Source organism: Delphinapterus leucas, chromosome 14 (assembly GCF_059928025.1).
Source record: "Delphinapterus leucas isolate spDelLeu-1000000601 "Yukka" chromosome 14, BTC_Dleu_Yukka2, whole genome shotgun sequence".
Lineage (NCBI taxonomy): Eukaryota > Metazoa > Chordata > Mammalia > Artiodactyla > Monodontidae > Delphinapterus > Delphinapterus leucas.
In genome coordinates, this window is record NC_143142.1 from 42,206,268 (window position 1) to 42,222,807 (window position 16,540).

General features: G+C 36.6%; 1 protein-coding gene across 2 annotated transcripts in view; it reads left to right on the plus strand.

Annotated features, from left to right (window-relative positions):
• The window catches only part of PSMA8 (proteasome 20S subunit alpha 8), a 44,488-nt gene that overhangs the window by 20,875 nt on the left and 7,073 nt on the right, over positions 1-16,540 (plus strand). The window contains exons 2-4 of one of the 2 annotated variants that reach the window (XM_022586873.3): positions 6,164-6,290; positions 10,925-11,094; positions 14,482-14,604. In XM_022586873.3, the coding sequence (XP_022442581.1) occupies positions 6,164-6,290; positions 10,925-11,094; positions 14,482-14,604 (420 nt within the window). The remainder of the gene's footprint in view (positions 1-6,163; positions 6,291-10,924; positions 11,095-14,481; positions 14,605-16,540) is intronic. The other variant, XM_089895020.1, reaches the window with a different exon arrangement.

The following is a 16,540-nucleotide window of genomic DNA, read 5'->3' on the forward strand; positions in this document are numbered from 1 at the left end:
TGTGTAGATCATCCAGACAGAAAACTAATAAGGAAACACAAGCATTAAATGGCACATTAGACCAGATAGACTTAATTGATATTTATAGGACATTCCATCCAAAAACTGCAGAATACACTTTCTTCTCAAGTGCACATGGAACATTCTCCAGGATAGATCACATCTTGGGTCACAAATCAAGCCTCGATAAATTTAAGAAAATTGAAATCATGTCAAGCATCTTTTCCAACCACAATGCTCTGAGATTAGAAATCAATTACAGAAAAAAAACTGTAAAAACCACATACACATGGAGGCTAAACAATGTTACTAGAGAACCAATGGATCACTGAAGAAATCAGAGAGGAAATCAAAAAATCCCTAGAGATAAATGACAATGAAAACCTATGGGATGCAGCAAAAGCAGTTCTAAGAGGGAAGTTTATAGCAATACAATCCTACCTCAAGAAACAAGAAAAATCTCAAATAAACAACCTAACCTTACACCTAAAGCAACTAGAGAGGAGAAAACAAAACCCAAATTAGTAGAAGGAAAGAAATCATCAAGATCAGAGCAGAAATAAATGAAATAGAAACAAAGAAAAGAATAGCAAAGATCAATGAAACTAAAAGCTGGTTCTTTGAGAAGATAAACAAAATTGATAAACCTTTAGCCAGACTCAACAAGAAAAAAAGGGATAGGACTCAAATTAATAAAATTAGCAATGAAAAAGGAGAAGTTACAATGGATACCACAGAAATACAAAGGCTCATAAGAGACTGCTACAAGCAACTATACACCATTAAAATGGACAATCTAGAAGAAATTCTTAGAAGGTACAACCTTCCAAGAATGAACCAGGAAGAAATAGAAAATATGAACAGACAAATTACAAGTACTGAAATTGAAACTATGATTAAAAATCTTCCAACAAACAAAAGTTCAGGACGTGATGGCTTCACAGGCGAATTCTTTTTTTTTTAAATAAATTTATTTATTTATTTATTGAGTTTTGTTGGGCTGTGTTTATTTGGCTGTGTTGGGTCTTTGTTGCTGCGTGCGTGCTTTTCTCTAGTTGTGGTGAGTAGGGGCTACTCTTTGTTATGGTGCATGGACTTCTCATTGCAGTGGCTTCTCTTGTTGCGGAGCATGGGCTTTGGGTGCAAGGGCTTCAGTTTTTGTGATGCGTGGGCTCAGTAGTTGTGGGCTCTTGGGCTCTAGAGTGCAGACTTAGTAGTTGTGGTGTATGGGCTTAGTTGTTCCACAGCATGTGGGATCTTCCTGGACCAGAGCTCGAACCCATGTACCCTGCATTGGCAGGCGGATTCTTAACCACTGCACCACCAGGGAAGTCCCCAAGCAAATTCTATGATCCATATTGAGTTAATTTTTGTATATGGTGTGAGGCTGAAGTTGAAATTCATTTCTCAATGGAGTATTATATTATATTTCCCCTGTAAATATTTCAGTATTTATCTCGATTGAAAAGGATGTTTTTTATTTTTATTTATTTATTTTAATATTTATTTATTTACTTCAGCTGTGCCGGGTCTTAGTTGCAGCACAGGGGATCTTTGTTGCAGCATGCAGGATCTTTAGTCGCGGCACGTGGACTCCTTAGTAGCAGCACGCGGACTTATTAGTTGTGGCATGCGAGCTCTTCATTGTGGCATGCGAACTCTTTGTTGTGGCACACATGCAGGATCTAGTTCCCCAGCCAGGGATCGAACCTGGGCCCCCTGCATTGGGAGCATGGAGTCCTACCCACTGGACCACCACGGAAGTCCCAAAAAAGATGTTTTTTTAAAACCATGATCACTCCCAATGAAATTAACAAAAACTCCTTAATATTTTGTAATAGTCTACATTCTAATTTTCCTTATTGCTTACAAAATATCTTTTTATAGCTCTTTTGTTTGAGTCTGAATCTAAAATCCAGGCATTGCAGTAAGCTGTTAGATATCTCTTTTATTCTTGAACAGCATCCCCCTTTATTTTCCTGCCTTGGACTTTTTTTTGTGTGTGTGGTACACGGGTCTCTCACTGTTGTGGCCTCTCCCGTTGTGGAGCACAGGCTCCAGACATGCAGGCTTAGCAGCCATGGCTCACAGGCCTAGCTGCTCCGTGGCATGTGGGATCTTCCCGGACCGGGGCATGAACCCGTGTCCCCTGCATTGGCAGGCGGACTCTCAACCACTGCACCACCAGGGAAGCCCGCCTTGGACTTTTTGAAGAGACTGGATTAATTGTTCAGTAGTATCCCCCATCTAGATTTGCCTGATTGGTTTTTTGGCCCTCATAGATTTAACGATTTGGAGAGGTAAGTATAATGAATAAATAATTATATATGTGTTGATTGCACGAACAGATACGTTGTTTAGAGAATAATACAGAAGGACTCCTTGAGGTGAGATTTAAATTGAGACCTGAAATAAGGGGAGAAGCATTCCAGACAGTGGGAATACCACATGTGAAGGCTCAGAGGAGGGAAACAGAATTGTGTTTGAGAAGTCTTGAAAGAAGGTAGTGTAGCTGGTGCTTGGTTAACAACCATTACATACTATTGTAGAAGTAGGCAGGGGTCAGATCATGCCCAGCTCTATTGGCAAGACTAAGGAGTTTGAAAAAAGTTTCTAAGGGCAGCGGAAGGATATTCAACTGGGGAGTAATCTGACCTTGTTGATGTTTTTAAATGCTCATGCTGGCTGCTTTGTGGAGACTAGATGGGGGTACAGTGAAGGGTGAGGCTGGAAGGAGGAAGGTGGGGAACAAGAGAAGAAACTGGAAAACCTATTAGGATATGCAGTAGTATGTAGTCCAGGCAAGAAATGATGGTTGCTTTTACTAGAGTGGTGATAGGAAGAAGTGGATAGCTTTTGCAGGTAAAATGGACAGAAACTTGGTGATTGCTTGGAAATGGATAGTGTGGAAGAAGGAATGATAAAGGATGTCAACCAGATTTTTGGCTTGAACAGTTGAATGGACGGTGATTCATATTCTGAGACGAACCTGGCTGCTGGTTTGTGATACTTTTAACAAGCTTTGAAATAGTTTTCACAAATAATCTTCTTCCTGCCTTTCTAGTGTTATTTTTAATTTAGGTATGGATGTTGAATTTTATCACGTCTTTGTAGTTTTATCGTTTACTTTTTATTTTTACTATTTGATTGTTTTAGTTTGTACTATTTCAGTTGCCAGTATCAGAAATTCAAATCAAATTAATTTAAGCAAAAAAAATAAATCTGTTGAGTCAAGTATCCAAAGGGAGCAGCGGTAAACCTTGCTTTCAGGTTCAACGATATGGCTGCTAGGGTATCAAACGATGTCAGCAGAACTGGTGTGTCTCTTCCTCCCTTTCTCTCTTTCTCTCTCCCCTTCTGTCTCTTACTTCCTCTCCCTGTTACTTTCACCCTCAGACATAACATCTCTACGTGGTGGCTCCCAGAGAGCCCTAGGCTTCAGGCTGCCAGCTCTAGGTACAGCAGAAGGAATTATCTTATCTTCCAAACACTTCCAGTAAAACTTTAAGGATTTATCATTTGGCTAGGCTGGGTTACATTATAGCCCCACCTAAAGACTCAGTATTTTTTCAAGAACAATTGAAGTTCTGTTCTCATCAGAAGGCCAAAAATAACAGATCTCCACTTACCCAGTGTAACATTTATATTAAAAGATTTACTTTTATTGATGTTCCTAAAACTCCTGGAATGAACCATACTATTTATGGTATATTGTTATTTTTCTGTACCTCTAGATTCTATTTATGAATATCATTTTGATTGGGCATCAGGTTTCCTAAGTGAAAATCATTAGTACTTTTTGCCAGATTTTAACATTGTTATGTAGCTTTCCCTAAAAGTATTAGGGGGACTTCCCTGGTGGCACAGTGGTTAAGAATCCACCTGACAATGCAGGGGACACGGGTTCGATCCCTGGTCCAGGAAGATCCCACATGCTGCGGAGCAACTAAGCCCGTGCGCCACAAATAATGAGCTCATGTGCTCCAACTGCTGAAGCCCGGGCGCCTAGAGCCCGTGCTCCGGAACAAAAGAAGCCACAGCAATAAGAAGCCCACACACCACAATGAAGTGTAGCCCCTGCTCGCCGCAACTAGAGAAAGCCTGCGCACAGCAACGAAGACCCAACGCTGCCAAAAATCAATCAATCAAAATAATTTTTTAAAAGCATTAAGAATATTTCAATTTTGATCTGCACCATAGAATAATTTAAATAGCATAGGAAGTACCTACAACAGATTAGAAAGAATTTATCCATGAACCTTCTAGGTCTGACACTTGCTTTTGAGAAACAGTTTTTTCCTGAAATTATCCCATGTTGGTTAGTGAGAGTGAGACTTCTATCTTTTCTTGAGTAAGTATGAGCAACTTTTAATTTTTCTAATCTGTCATCTTTTTTCAGTCAGGTTTTCAAATTTATTAACTAGGGTTTTTAAATTCCTACTTTTTCACATGTGCATATATTTATTTTATCCTTTCCTCCTCTTGGCTATATTAACTGTAATACTGCTTTTAATTATTTTTTTAAAAAAACATATCTTGAGGAGTCCGCTGGTGGTCTAGTGGTTAGGATTCAGCTCTTTCACTGCCGTGGTCCAGGTTCAATCCCTGGTCAGGGAACTGAGATCCTGCAAGCTGCTCAGTGCTGCCAAAAAAAAAAAAAAATTTTTTTTACATCTTAGTATTATTTATCAATTGTATTGTTTTCTCCCTAACCATTAATTTCTGCTTTTGCCTTACTTCGCCTCTTAAGTTTAGCTTAAGTATTTTTATTCCTTTTTGATCTTCTTGAATGAATTCTTAGTTTTTACTTGATTTTATAAAGTGAGATTATGAATTTTCTTCTGAGCTTAATTTCATCCACAGAAGACTTTAATATTAGGATTTTCATTATAAACATTTTCTAAATAGTCTGTTTTGACAGTTTTAATCACTTTATCAAGTCAAAAATTATTTAGTTGAGAGCTACATATTTTGTTCTCTTGTGACCAATGAATTGAATTGGATTTATTTCAATTTTGGGAAAACATTGAGATTTTTTTTGAGTCCTAATATATGTTAAAGTGTTATAATGTCCCATGGCTTGATAGAAAGGCATATTCCCTGTAGGGTATAAAGTTTGACATGTGTGTATTAGGTGAGGGTGGGATGTGGGGGGGGAGGGTAGCTGATGTTGGATAGAATGGTAAGAGAAGGACTATTGGATAAACGGACAGACTTGAAGTAAGGGAACAATAAAAGCAAAAGCCTTGATAAATTGTCTGTGTTTTACTTAACTGGAAGATGTAGTCTCAGATCTACTTCTATATATTTAACTTGTTCTATATTTTTACTTCAATAATACTAATTCAAGCACACCTTTTGCATAATTATATTGTATAAAACAGTACTAATACCACATTTGGTCACAAGGCAATCATAAAACACAAATGCCTCTCAAAATATTTACATTACCATTGTAATACAGAATTAAAATTCTCATAGATTACTCTTGAACCCCTGAGAAAAGGGTCATGTTTCCCAGAAGTCCCTATCTGAGAGCTACTACTCTTATACATTATTCTTTAAACTTTTTCCCACTTCCTTCCCAAGTGAAGGACTGGAGAGTGGAGCAATAGTGATTCTTCTTGTTATATTCATGTTTGCATTGAGGTTTTCCTTATCACTGATGTAGCGTGAGGGCATTTGGTCTTTCTCTTGGCTACTTATGGCCCCTATTCCTTATCCCTCCAAATTGTGAGATTCATGGGAGAGCTTTCAGGATTTTTTCTACTTGACTTTCTATACTACTTCTCCTACCACCAGCACTGGTACTACCCATTCCATAAGGAATTCACATGTATTTCCAGCATCTTCTTTCATTTGGGTTAATTTTTTTCTTTATTGAGATAGTACTTCTTTAGGTGTACTGTATGAGATTAGGACACTCACGTAGTTTCAGCATTGGTGGTATATTCTTCTAGTTTATACCTATTTGTCTTTGCTTTGAGTTTGGGAAATGAACTTCAAGTAAGCCTATACCTATGCATCTATTTTCTTAGAAGTCTCCTTTTCTCATTTTTATTGAAGGTTAAGGAAAAGCCTTTCTCCATAAGTCATATGTTAGAATAATTTGATTTTAGTGTTAAAACTGACAACTCGTTATGTTTTTTTAATGACTCAACAGGTTGGAATTCGAGGTACTGATATAGTTGTGCTTGGGGTCGAAAAAAAATCTGTTGCCAAGCTTCAAGATGAAAGAATTGTGAGGAAAATTTGTGCCCTTGATGACCATGTCTGCATGGCTTTTGCAGGTACTTAGGGACCTACAATAATGATAGAGTATCTTGGTGTAGTAGGCTAACAGTTGGCCCCTCTGTAGCTGTTATGCAATATTTATACAACATATAGAGCTAAACTCCATTTCTTATTAAACATAAACAGTATGCCTTATATTTTTTGGGAAATCACAACTCTAAACCAGCATTTCTGATAATGAGCTTTAATAAAACATAAATGTTAAAAGAAATATATTACCTTAATTATAACTTTAGGTACCTGTTTTCTTTTTAAACTTTTTACTTTGAAATAATTATACTTAGGAAGTTACAAAACAACACAGGGAAGTCCCCTTTACCCAGTTTCCTCCAAAGGTAACATCTTTAAAAACCAGTAAATTGACATTGGTACAAGCCACAGAGCTTATCCAGATTTCACCAGCTCTGTGTGCATTTGTGTGTGTGTGTGTGTGTGTGTGTGTAGGTTTAATAGATTTAACATGCGTACATTCATGTAGCCATCACCAAAATCAAGATATACAACTCTTTGGTCATCACAGGGCTACATCATGCTATTCCTCCTTCTTGTGTCTGACATCTGGCAACTACTAATCTATTCTCTATCTGTGTAATTTTGCATGAGAATGTTGTATGAATAAAATCACGTGGTATATAACCTTTTCATATTGGCTTTTCTTGTTCAGCATAATTCCCTTGCAGTTCATCCAAGTTATTGCATACGTCATTACTCCATTGCTTTTTATTGCCGAATAGTATTCCATGGTACGGGATATACCACACTTTGCTAACAACTCACCAATTAAAGGACATTTGGATTATTTCCAATTTTTGCCTATTACAAATAAAGCTGGTGTGAACATTCGTGTACAGTTTTTTGCGTTTTCATTTTTCTGGGATAAATGCTTGAGCACAGTTGCTGGGTCATATAATAATGCATGTTTAGTTTAATAAAAGACCGCCAAATTGTTTTCCAGAGAGGCTGTACTATCTTGCATTCTTGCTCACATTGTATGAATGATTCATTTTCTCTGCATCCTCATTAGCATTTGTGTTATTACTATTTTTTATTTTAGACATTTGTGTAGGTGTGTCGTGAAATCTCTTTTTGGATTTAATTTGCATTTGCCTCATAGCTAATGATGTTGAACATATTTTCATGTGTTTATTTGCCACTGTATAGCAAACAAGACATGTTTCTTGTCTTTTTTTTTCTTTTTGCTCCTTTTCTAATTGTTTTTTTTCAAAACCAAAATTTTGTATTGAAGTTTAAAAACTTTATTGAGCAAAAAATAGCTTTTACCTTACTATCTTATAAAAGGAATCATTTTGCCACAGAACAAGTCTTAATACATTTTAAAAGGTTGAAATCATACAAAGTATTTTTTCTGACCAAAATTGAATAAAACTAGAAATCAAGAGCAGAAGAAAAATGGAAAAATCCACAATATGTGGAAATTAAAGAGTACACCTAAAAAAACCCCATGAATCAAAGAAGAAATCACAAGAGAAATCAGAGAATATCTTGAGACAAATGAAAATGAAAACACAACATACAAAACTTACGGGATGCAGCCAAAGGATTGCTAAGAGGAAAATTTATAGCTATAAATGCTTACATTAAAAAAAAGAGGGCTTCCCTGGTGGCGCAGTGGTTGAGGGTCCGCCTGCTGATGCAGGGGACACAGGTTTGTGCCCTGGTCCGGGAGGATCCCACATGCTGCGGAGCGGCTGGGCCCGTGAGCCATGGCCGCTGAGCCTGCGCGTCCAGAGCCTGTGCTCTGCAATGGGAGAGGCCACAACAGTGAGAGGCCCGCGTACCGCAAAAAAAAAAAAAAAAAAAAGATTTCAATTTAGCAATCTAACTTTACATTAAGAACTAGTAAAAGAAGAACAAACTATAAACCCAAAGCCAGCAGAAGGAAGGAAATAATAAAGATTAGAGCAGAGATATGTAAAATAGAGAACAGAAAAACAATAGAGAAAAAGCAATGGACCCAAGATTTGGTTCTTTGAAAAGATCAACACTATGATAGTATTTTCAAGTTAAAGTTGTATAAATTTAAAAGCAACAGACTGAGGACTCATTTCTTCTATAGGTTACCTATTTATAAAGAAAGTGAAATCGCAATTTTCAATGTATCTTTAAATAGAAGTGGTTCTCTTTTTCCTAGCCATTTAGTATTGATTTGTATAATTGTTAGTTCTTATGTTAAAATCAGACACATATACACAACTATGTTACTCGTATGGTTTGACAAATTTATCACTTATTTTTTTCCTTGAAGTAGTTACATTACTACTTTCTAAGTATGATACTTTTATTTTTCTGTAGTTTTGGACCATATTTACAATGTAAAGGGGAAAACTGTACTTCAAAATCTCCTTTCTGATCATATTTTTAAGTTGAGTGAAGCTTTTAGTCTATAGGGTAGGATAAGTCAATCTGTTCCCATTTCTTTCTCTCAGATAACCTTTGCAAAGAGAAGAGAATCAGTTTCTCTTCTTTAACTGAGTATCTGATTATAATTCACACCCTACTCATGAATGTTAGAGTGTTCTTAACAGCGGCATATTCTGACAACGTCTTCATTGTTGGTTACTGTTAAGTATCTTCAGGAGCTGACAGTTCTTCCAGGTTTGTAGAAACACGTTTTGAAGTGGTGTGGAAGGGAAACAAGAGTCTGCGACTGCAGAAGACTGATGGTTATGTGGGAAACGGCTGTTTCAGAGATTTTGTGAAAGAATTTTTGGGGCAATATGATATTAAGAGAGTGGAGAAAGAAAGAAAATGGTGATGGAAATGTCAAATGCCAAAAAAGTTTTTCGTAGAAATGTTTGTAATTATTAGAATCCATTTTAAGTTTTTGGTCAGTTTGTTTTTCTTTTGATAGGAACACCTTCTATCTCCTTATTAGAAGTGTTGAGAATTCATCACATGATGTTTTGGTATGACAAAAGCAAGATGAAGTTTTTTTTTTCTTTCTTTCTCTTTCTCGGCCACATGGTTTGTGGGATCTTAGTTCCCCAACCAGGGATTGAACCCGGGCCATCGGCAGTGGAAGCACAGAGTCCTAACCACTGGACCACCAGGGAATTCCCTTCTTTTTCTGTTTTAACATTCCTGATTTTCAAACCCCTAATCTTAGACAAAAAGCTGAGAAGTGACATGTCACAGTTATACTGAATGCAGATTGAATTCTGTTTGTTAATGAAGTAATACTCATTGTTTTCATAAGAAGAAATCCAGCTTACTTCATGGTTTAGGTAATAAGTATTTTGGTTCTGGAATTAGGATAGACCATCAACCTTTGAACAATCTGCCACTGATACCTTCTCAAAAAAGTTTTAAAACCTAATAATCAAACCAGCTACAGTAAGTCCCCTACATATGAACCTTCGAGTTGAGAACTTTCAAAGATGCAAACGGGTCTTCACATGTCCAATCACATAAGTTAGTTCACGTGTCTGGCGTACATTGTCATGTGCGTGCATCCTCTACAAGTGGTTGTGCTTTTATATACTGTACAGGACTGTATAGAGTACAGTAGTACAGTGTCTTTATTTCAAGCCCAGGATATCTGGAAGCAAGGGTAAAAGCAGCAGTGATGTAGCTGGTACTGCTGAAGAACTGAAGAGATTCTCAATGCAAGAAATGACAAGGGGATTTTCTTTATTTGACAAGGCGCTGTTAGTTTTTGAGGACAGGACCTGAACATAGAATGGTACACGAAGGTTGCAGCAGCCATTCAGAATGCAGTCCAGTGCTACCGTGTCATCTATGACGAGAAAAAAAAAGCTACTACCCAGACATCACTGGATTGTTTTTTCAAGCATGTAGATAGAATTGAACCCAGCAAGGAACCAGAACCTGTGCCATCAACGTCAGGCATGAGTGAAACTGCAGCTTGCCCTCCATCTCCTATTGCTGACGATCCTTCAGCTCTACCATCTCCCACCTCCTCTCCCTCCTCCACTCAGTAACTCTTCTTGCCTGTTCACTCGATGGCAGCCCCTGTATGCCAGCTGTTGTACTGGACTACTGTACTTTTCAAGGTACTGGACTGTAAGATTAAAAATGTTTTCTTTATTTTTAGTGTTTTTTATGTATTATTTGTGTGAAAAGTATTATAAACCTATTACAGTACAGTACTATGTAGCCAATTGTGTTCGTTGGGTACCTAGGCTAACTTTGTTGGACTTAGGAACAAACTGGACTTATGAATGCACTTTCGGAACAGAACTCGTTCGTATGTAGGGGACTTACTGTCCTGTGAATTAAACCGTTTTGATATTTGGGAAATAGCTGACTTAACATTAGTGTTTAAACATTATTCTTTAAAACAATTTTCTTTAAAAAGTAAATAAGAATGGATCAGGGCTTCCCTGGTGGTGCAGTGGTTGAGAGTCCGCCTGCCGATGCAGGGGACATGGGTTCGTGCCCCGGTTCGGGAAGATCCCACATGCCGCGGAGCGGCTGGGCCCGTGAGCCATGGCCGCTGAGCCTGCGCGTCCGGAGCCTGTCTCCGCAACGGGAGAGGCCACAACAGTGAGAGGCCCGCGTACCACACACACACAAAAAGAACATATATTGGAAAAAACAAAGGATGTTACAAGAAAAATATCATGGTGGCCAAAACCCTTTTGACAAGAAAAAATGTCATCCTTTTTTTCTAATGTATCGACTACTTTTATAGGACTGACTGCTGATGCAAGAGTAGTAATAAGCAGAGCTCGTGTGGAGTGCCAGAGTCATAAGCTTACAGTTGAGGACCCAGTCACTGTAGAATATATAACTCGCTTCATAGCAACCTTAAAGCAGGTAAGCCAGTATTCCAACAGATTTCTTCAAGTTTTCTTCTTTTCCATCTTTATGGGTCCTGTCATGGGAATACTACAGTCACTCCAACCATTTAGTCTATTAAAACATGCTAAATTCCTTATTATTTCTCACACTTAACTTCAAACTCACATTCTTATTCCAGTGGAGTGGATTGATTTGATATCAGAAATCTCAATCAATGTCAATTCTGAGAATTATATTAAATTTTAAAAAATGAGTAACCTTTTAAGGAGATTTCTACAGTTGTACAGATTTCTACATCAGAGATGTAGCAGTAAAACACATGTTTTAAAGTTTTCCAAAGAAATACCCATGATTGTTTCACCTACAAAGCTAAACACAACTGATCAGGTTTAGATATGACTTCTTCTGAGTCCATGTGTAGAAACATGATTTGACATTTAGTATAATCATGATGTATACAAGTATTGTTTCATTTATTATCATTTTCTTTGTTCTTTAAATATGGCAACATCTCCTTATAATTACCATCCTTACGAACTATATAGTACTGTTTCTAGTTGCTATCTGGTAATTATTTAGGTTGTTTCCAGTTTCTTTCCTTTTCTCCTTTTCTCTCTCTCTCTCTCTCTCTCTCTCTCTCTGCCTTTCTCTCTGTCTCTCTATTTGCTGCTTTAATAACATTACTCTATCTTTGTCACAGCTTTTGTTTTTCTTTTTTGAATTATATTGTTAAATTAATTTTCAGTATGGAATTACTAGATTAGAGATTGTAATTAGTTTTAAGACTCTTGTTATACGTAGCTAAATTGCTTTCTAAAAAGATTGAACAAATTTTTATTGTACAACTAGCAATGCATAAATACATCCCTGAAGAATCATCAGCATTGGGTTTTTCATTTTTCTTTTATTTTGCAAATAAGTATAACATAGTACTGTAATAGTTGTTTTAATTTGTATTTTATAATTAGTAGTAAGGTCAATTTTTTTCCACATGTTGGTATGCTATTTTCATTTCTCCCAGTGTAAACTATCTTTCCTTTTGACAGGCACTCTAGTAGTTAAGAATGTACTCCCAGGAGCCAGAATTTTGGGATTTAAATGCTGGCTTTGCTACTTCCTAGTTAATGCCTTGGGAAAACTATTTAGCCTGTTTTGCCTCAATTTTCTTATTTATAAAATGAATGTTACAATAATGTTTGTTGAATTGCAGTATGGATTAAATGATTTAGTACATTTTAATGCATTTAGAATACTTCCTGGCATGGATTTTACCATTTGTCTACACAGAGATTTTTTAATAGGTTCTATATATTCTAGATATTAAAGTTTTAGATTACATATATGTATTTTTAATTTAATTCATGTTTCAAGAAAGTTCAACATTTTTATATTGTTCTGTTTTTCTTTTTTCTTTGCTTTGATTTCTCAGTAGTTAAAAGGTACTCACCAAAAAACAAGGTGTGGAACATTGTATATACAAGGTTCTCAAATGTGGATTTTAGGTTTTCTTTTGGAAATACAAAAGCTATTATGCATGGAACATTTATAGAAATATACATTGTGAATCTGTAACAGTGGGGTTGCTACTGAGGAGGAGGCTGAGGCTGTGGGACAAAAGAGTTATCCCCATGTACACCTTTTGTTCTTTTAAATTATTTTAAGTTGTGCATATGTTACTGTTTCATTAAAAAGTGGTTGATTAGGACTTCCCTTGAGGTCCAGTGGTTACGACTCCACGCTTCCAGTGCAGGGGGCGCGGGTTTGATCCTTGGTGGGGGAACTAAGTTCCCACATGCGGCACGGTGCAGCCAATACAAAACAAAACAAAAAAAGTGGTTAATTAAGCAAATAAGGTAAAAGTTTCTCTCCTCTAAAGTATATTTACAAAACATCTACTTCATACCTAGGTGTGAACTAGGAACATTAGGAAATACAGAGAAAAAAGACAAACCCTATTCTTTAAGAGTTTATATTGTGGACTTCCCTGGTGGTGCAGTGGTTAAGAATCCGCCTGCCAGTGCAGGGGACATGGGTTCGATCCCTCATCCGGGAAGATCCCACATGCTGCCGAGCAACTAAGCCCATGCGCCACAACTACTGAGCCTGTGCTCTAGAGTCCGTGAGCCACATCTACTGAGCCTGCGTGCCACAACTACTAAAGCCCACGTGCCTAGAGCCTGTGCTCCGCAACAAGAAAGGCCACCCTAATGAGAAGCCCATGCACCGCAACGAAGAGTAGCCACTGCTCACCACAGCTAGAGAAAGACCGTGCATCAACGAAGACCCAACGCAGCCAAAAATAAAAATAAATAAATTTATAAAAAATAAAAGTATGTTATTAAAAAGAAGAGTTTATGTTTTAACTCACTATTTGCATTCAAAATTTAAAGTGGTTTGGGATTCCCTGGCTGTCCAGTGGTTAGGACTCCATGCTTCCACTGCAGGGGGCCCGGGTTCAATACCTGGTCTGGGAACTAAGATCCCACAAGCCATGAAGCCAAAAAAAAACCCCAAAAAACCCCGAAACTTAAAGTGGCCTATAAATATAGATATAATACAATTAAAATTTAAAAACAGATATGTAGACAAGTCCAAGAAGAAAGCTAGTATAAAGCTATCTCAAGCCATAGAGTTATATACAGTTCCTACAGTTGCCTACAAATGTAGTCCTGAGTTTTCTGCCAGGGCTGCCTCTCTGCACAACTTCTGTGGATGCCAGTCTCAGAATTAGTGTGAATTCCACTCCCTAGAGCACAAATTCAGAAAGTTCCTGGCACTAAAGTAAAAAGAAATACCATTGGTTTCCAGTGCCCCACTGTCAGTCAGGAAAAAACTTATTTTTTCTTCAAGAGAAACAGAGGTTCCTTGTCTTGGTACTGAAAGAAGTGTCTTAGTTGGGTTTTTATATAGAGATAACTTGGTATAGTGAACAGAATATACCTGATACTAATAGTATCAAGTAAGAATACTTGATAATAACAAAGTGTCCCTCAAAGTAAACCAAGGACACGCTTCCAAAGCACAGCTCATTGAAATCAGCTTTATTGGGAACGAAAATGGTATGACACGCACAGTTCTCTGAAGTAAGAAAAAACCTTAAAGTCTAGTTATGTTACCAAACTTACATAAGGCAACGAGAAAACAAATTTAAGACCATACATAAGAAACTTACGATTTTATTTTACATATCGTGTACATTTATTTCTCAAAATTTTCATCATGGATTGTGGTTAGTACAAAAAAAGGAAGAGGATCTTGAAGTTATACACAATAGGAATTAATAAAGATCATATTATCAGGAATACTTTACTATTGGAATTTGTTATTTGATAAGTAATAGTGTTGTCCTTTCTTTAAAAGGCCTCATATAGAAAGTAGTCATGAAAACATTTTATTTTTCAGAAATATACTCAAAGCAATGGACGAAGACCTTTTGGTATTTCTGCCTTAATTGTAGGTTTTGACAATGATGGTATCTCAAGATTATATCAGACTGATCCCTCTGGTACTTATCATGCTTGGAAGGTGAGTCATGAATTTGTTAATGTATTTTAGAATTTGAGTAGGTGCTTTATCTCTTTCAGGGACATGACAACAAATTATGTTGTACTAAAATATTGATGGTAGTATAAACTTTATGTAACAATTTAGCTAGTCAGAAACTATGATGGTTTTTGATGGATAAAGAAACACTTTGGTTTATTAATCACAGGATCTTTACTTTTGAAAAATGTGACAAACCAAAATGTATATAAATGGCAAAGTAAGATAAATACCCAGTTTCTTTTCATCATTCATTCCTCCATATTAGTAGGATGCTTGCTTTGAGTAGAAATAGTCTTTTTGTTTTCAGTAAAGAATTAAATGAGCTTTTAAATCTCATGGTGAAATCTTTAATATATCCTCTATTCTAGGAGAGTCAAAGCACCCCAAACTATGAATCTATACCTATGTGTCAGTACCTGGCAGTTGTATCCACATAATTCCTGGAACATAGTTTGTTTTCCAGATAAGTTGTTACTCTTGTTTTAGTACCCAACTGCTAACTTTGTTTAATGGTAAACTCAAATCTAATACAAAAGTCTAGGGCTTAGGGAAACTAGTGACAGCTTGCAGAAGTGAATTTTTGTATATTCTCATATATAAGAATAAGACTATATATTATAGAGTCTAAGTGATTTTGACTTTATTAAAAGTTTAAACACTCAGGCTTTAAATAATTTTATAAAGAGCTTATTTTACTGTTATTAAGGGCCAAATAAATTCATGGGAAATACTGCCTTGGTCTTTAAACCTGTATTAACTAAAGGATTTGATTTTAGCTGACCATACTCATAAGACGGTTATGAGTTAACCAGGCCAGTAAAACAGTGGATTATATTCTTGCCACAAAGATCTGAATACTTGCGTTATTAACTGCACATCTTAAAAAGCTATCTGGACAATCTAATTGGTAACCAGAAACTATGAATTTACCTGATGCAAATGCCAGACTTTTTTTCTGCCGGCTAGAAATCTTTTACAGGTACTAGATTTCATGTGCCTCCCAAATCTATGCCCTAAACAAAACAAATTATTACACTCAATCTTTCTTTAAATATTTTGAAGTCTGCCATCTTCTGTTTACATTTATCATTACATCCTGACCTTTAATTTCAATATCATAACAATTTCCAAGTTTACATAATTTTCTATTTTAATTTGGTTGCTCCCTGGGGGTTATATAGAGAAGCATTTTTATTTCACTTCAAGGTCAGTCAGGAAAATTATGGAAATTTTTTTAATTGTTGGGGATTTCATTTATCACTCAGGTCTGAAACTGCTGCTGTGGTACTGCAAGCCCACGTGGTGGTGGGGAGGGTGTGAACAGCGTGAGCATGTGCACACACACACCTACACCCCGTTATCATCACTTTACTGATTTTACATGTTGTACTTTCTTATAAGATTTTGGTTGAATCATCAATAACAAAAAAGTCTTGAAAACTTTAATTTTACGTATTTGGTAAGACTCAGGAGTTAAGTGATTTTTTTTTTTTTAAGTTCACTAGTTAATAGCAAAACTGGAATTAGAACTCAGGGTCTTCTGCTTGTTAGTCCAGTATTCTGTCCACTACTTCATGCTACTTCCCTAGGCCAAAGGATTCTCTATACATTTTATATAAATTCTGATATTCAGTCTTTAAAGGTGGAGTAAAATCTTCCGGTTTTATTTTTATTTCTGGGGGGGCGCGCTATGGCACTTTAAACATAAGATCAAGTTTTTTTGTTTGTTTGTTTCTATGTTTTGTTTTTTTACTCTGACCTACTATACCACGTAGCCTGACAGGATGGTATAGAGGACTTGAGAACACAGCTCTGGTACCATGAGATGACAACACTGCAGTACTAGGCTGTAGTCTTACAGGGTACACATAGAGGACATGTGAAATAGATACTAGAGATTTTTGCTTATTAGAGT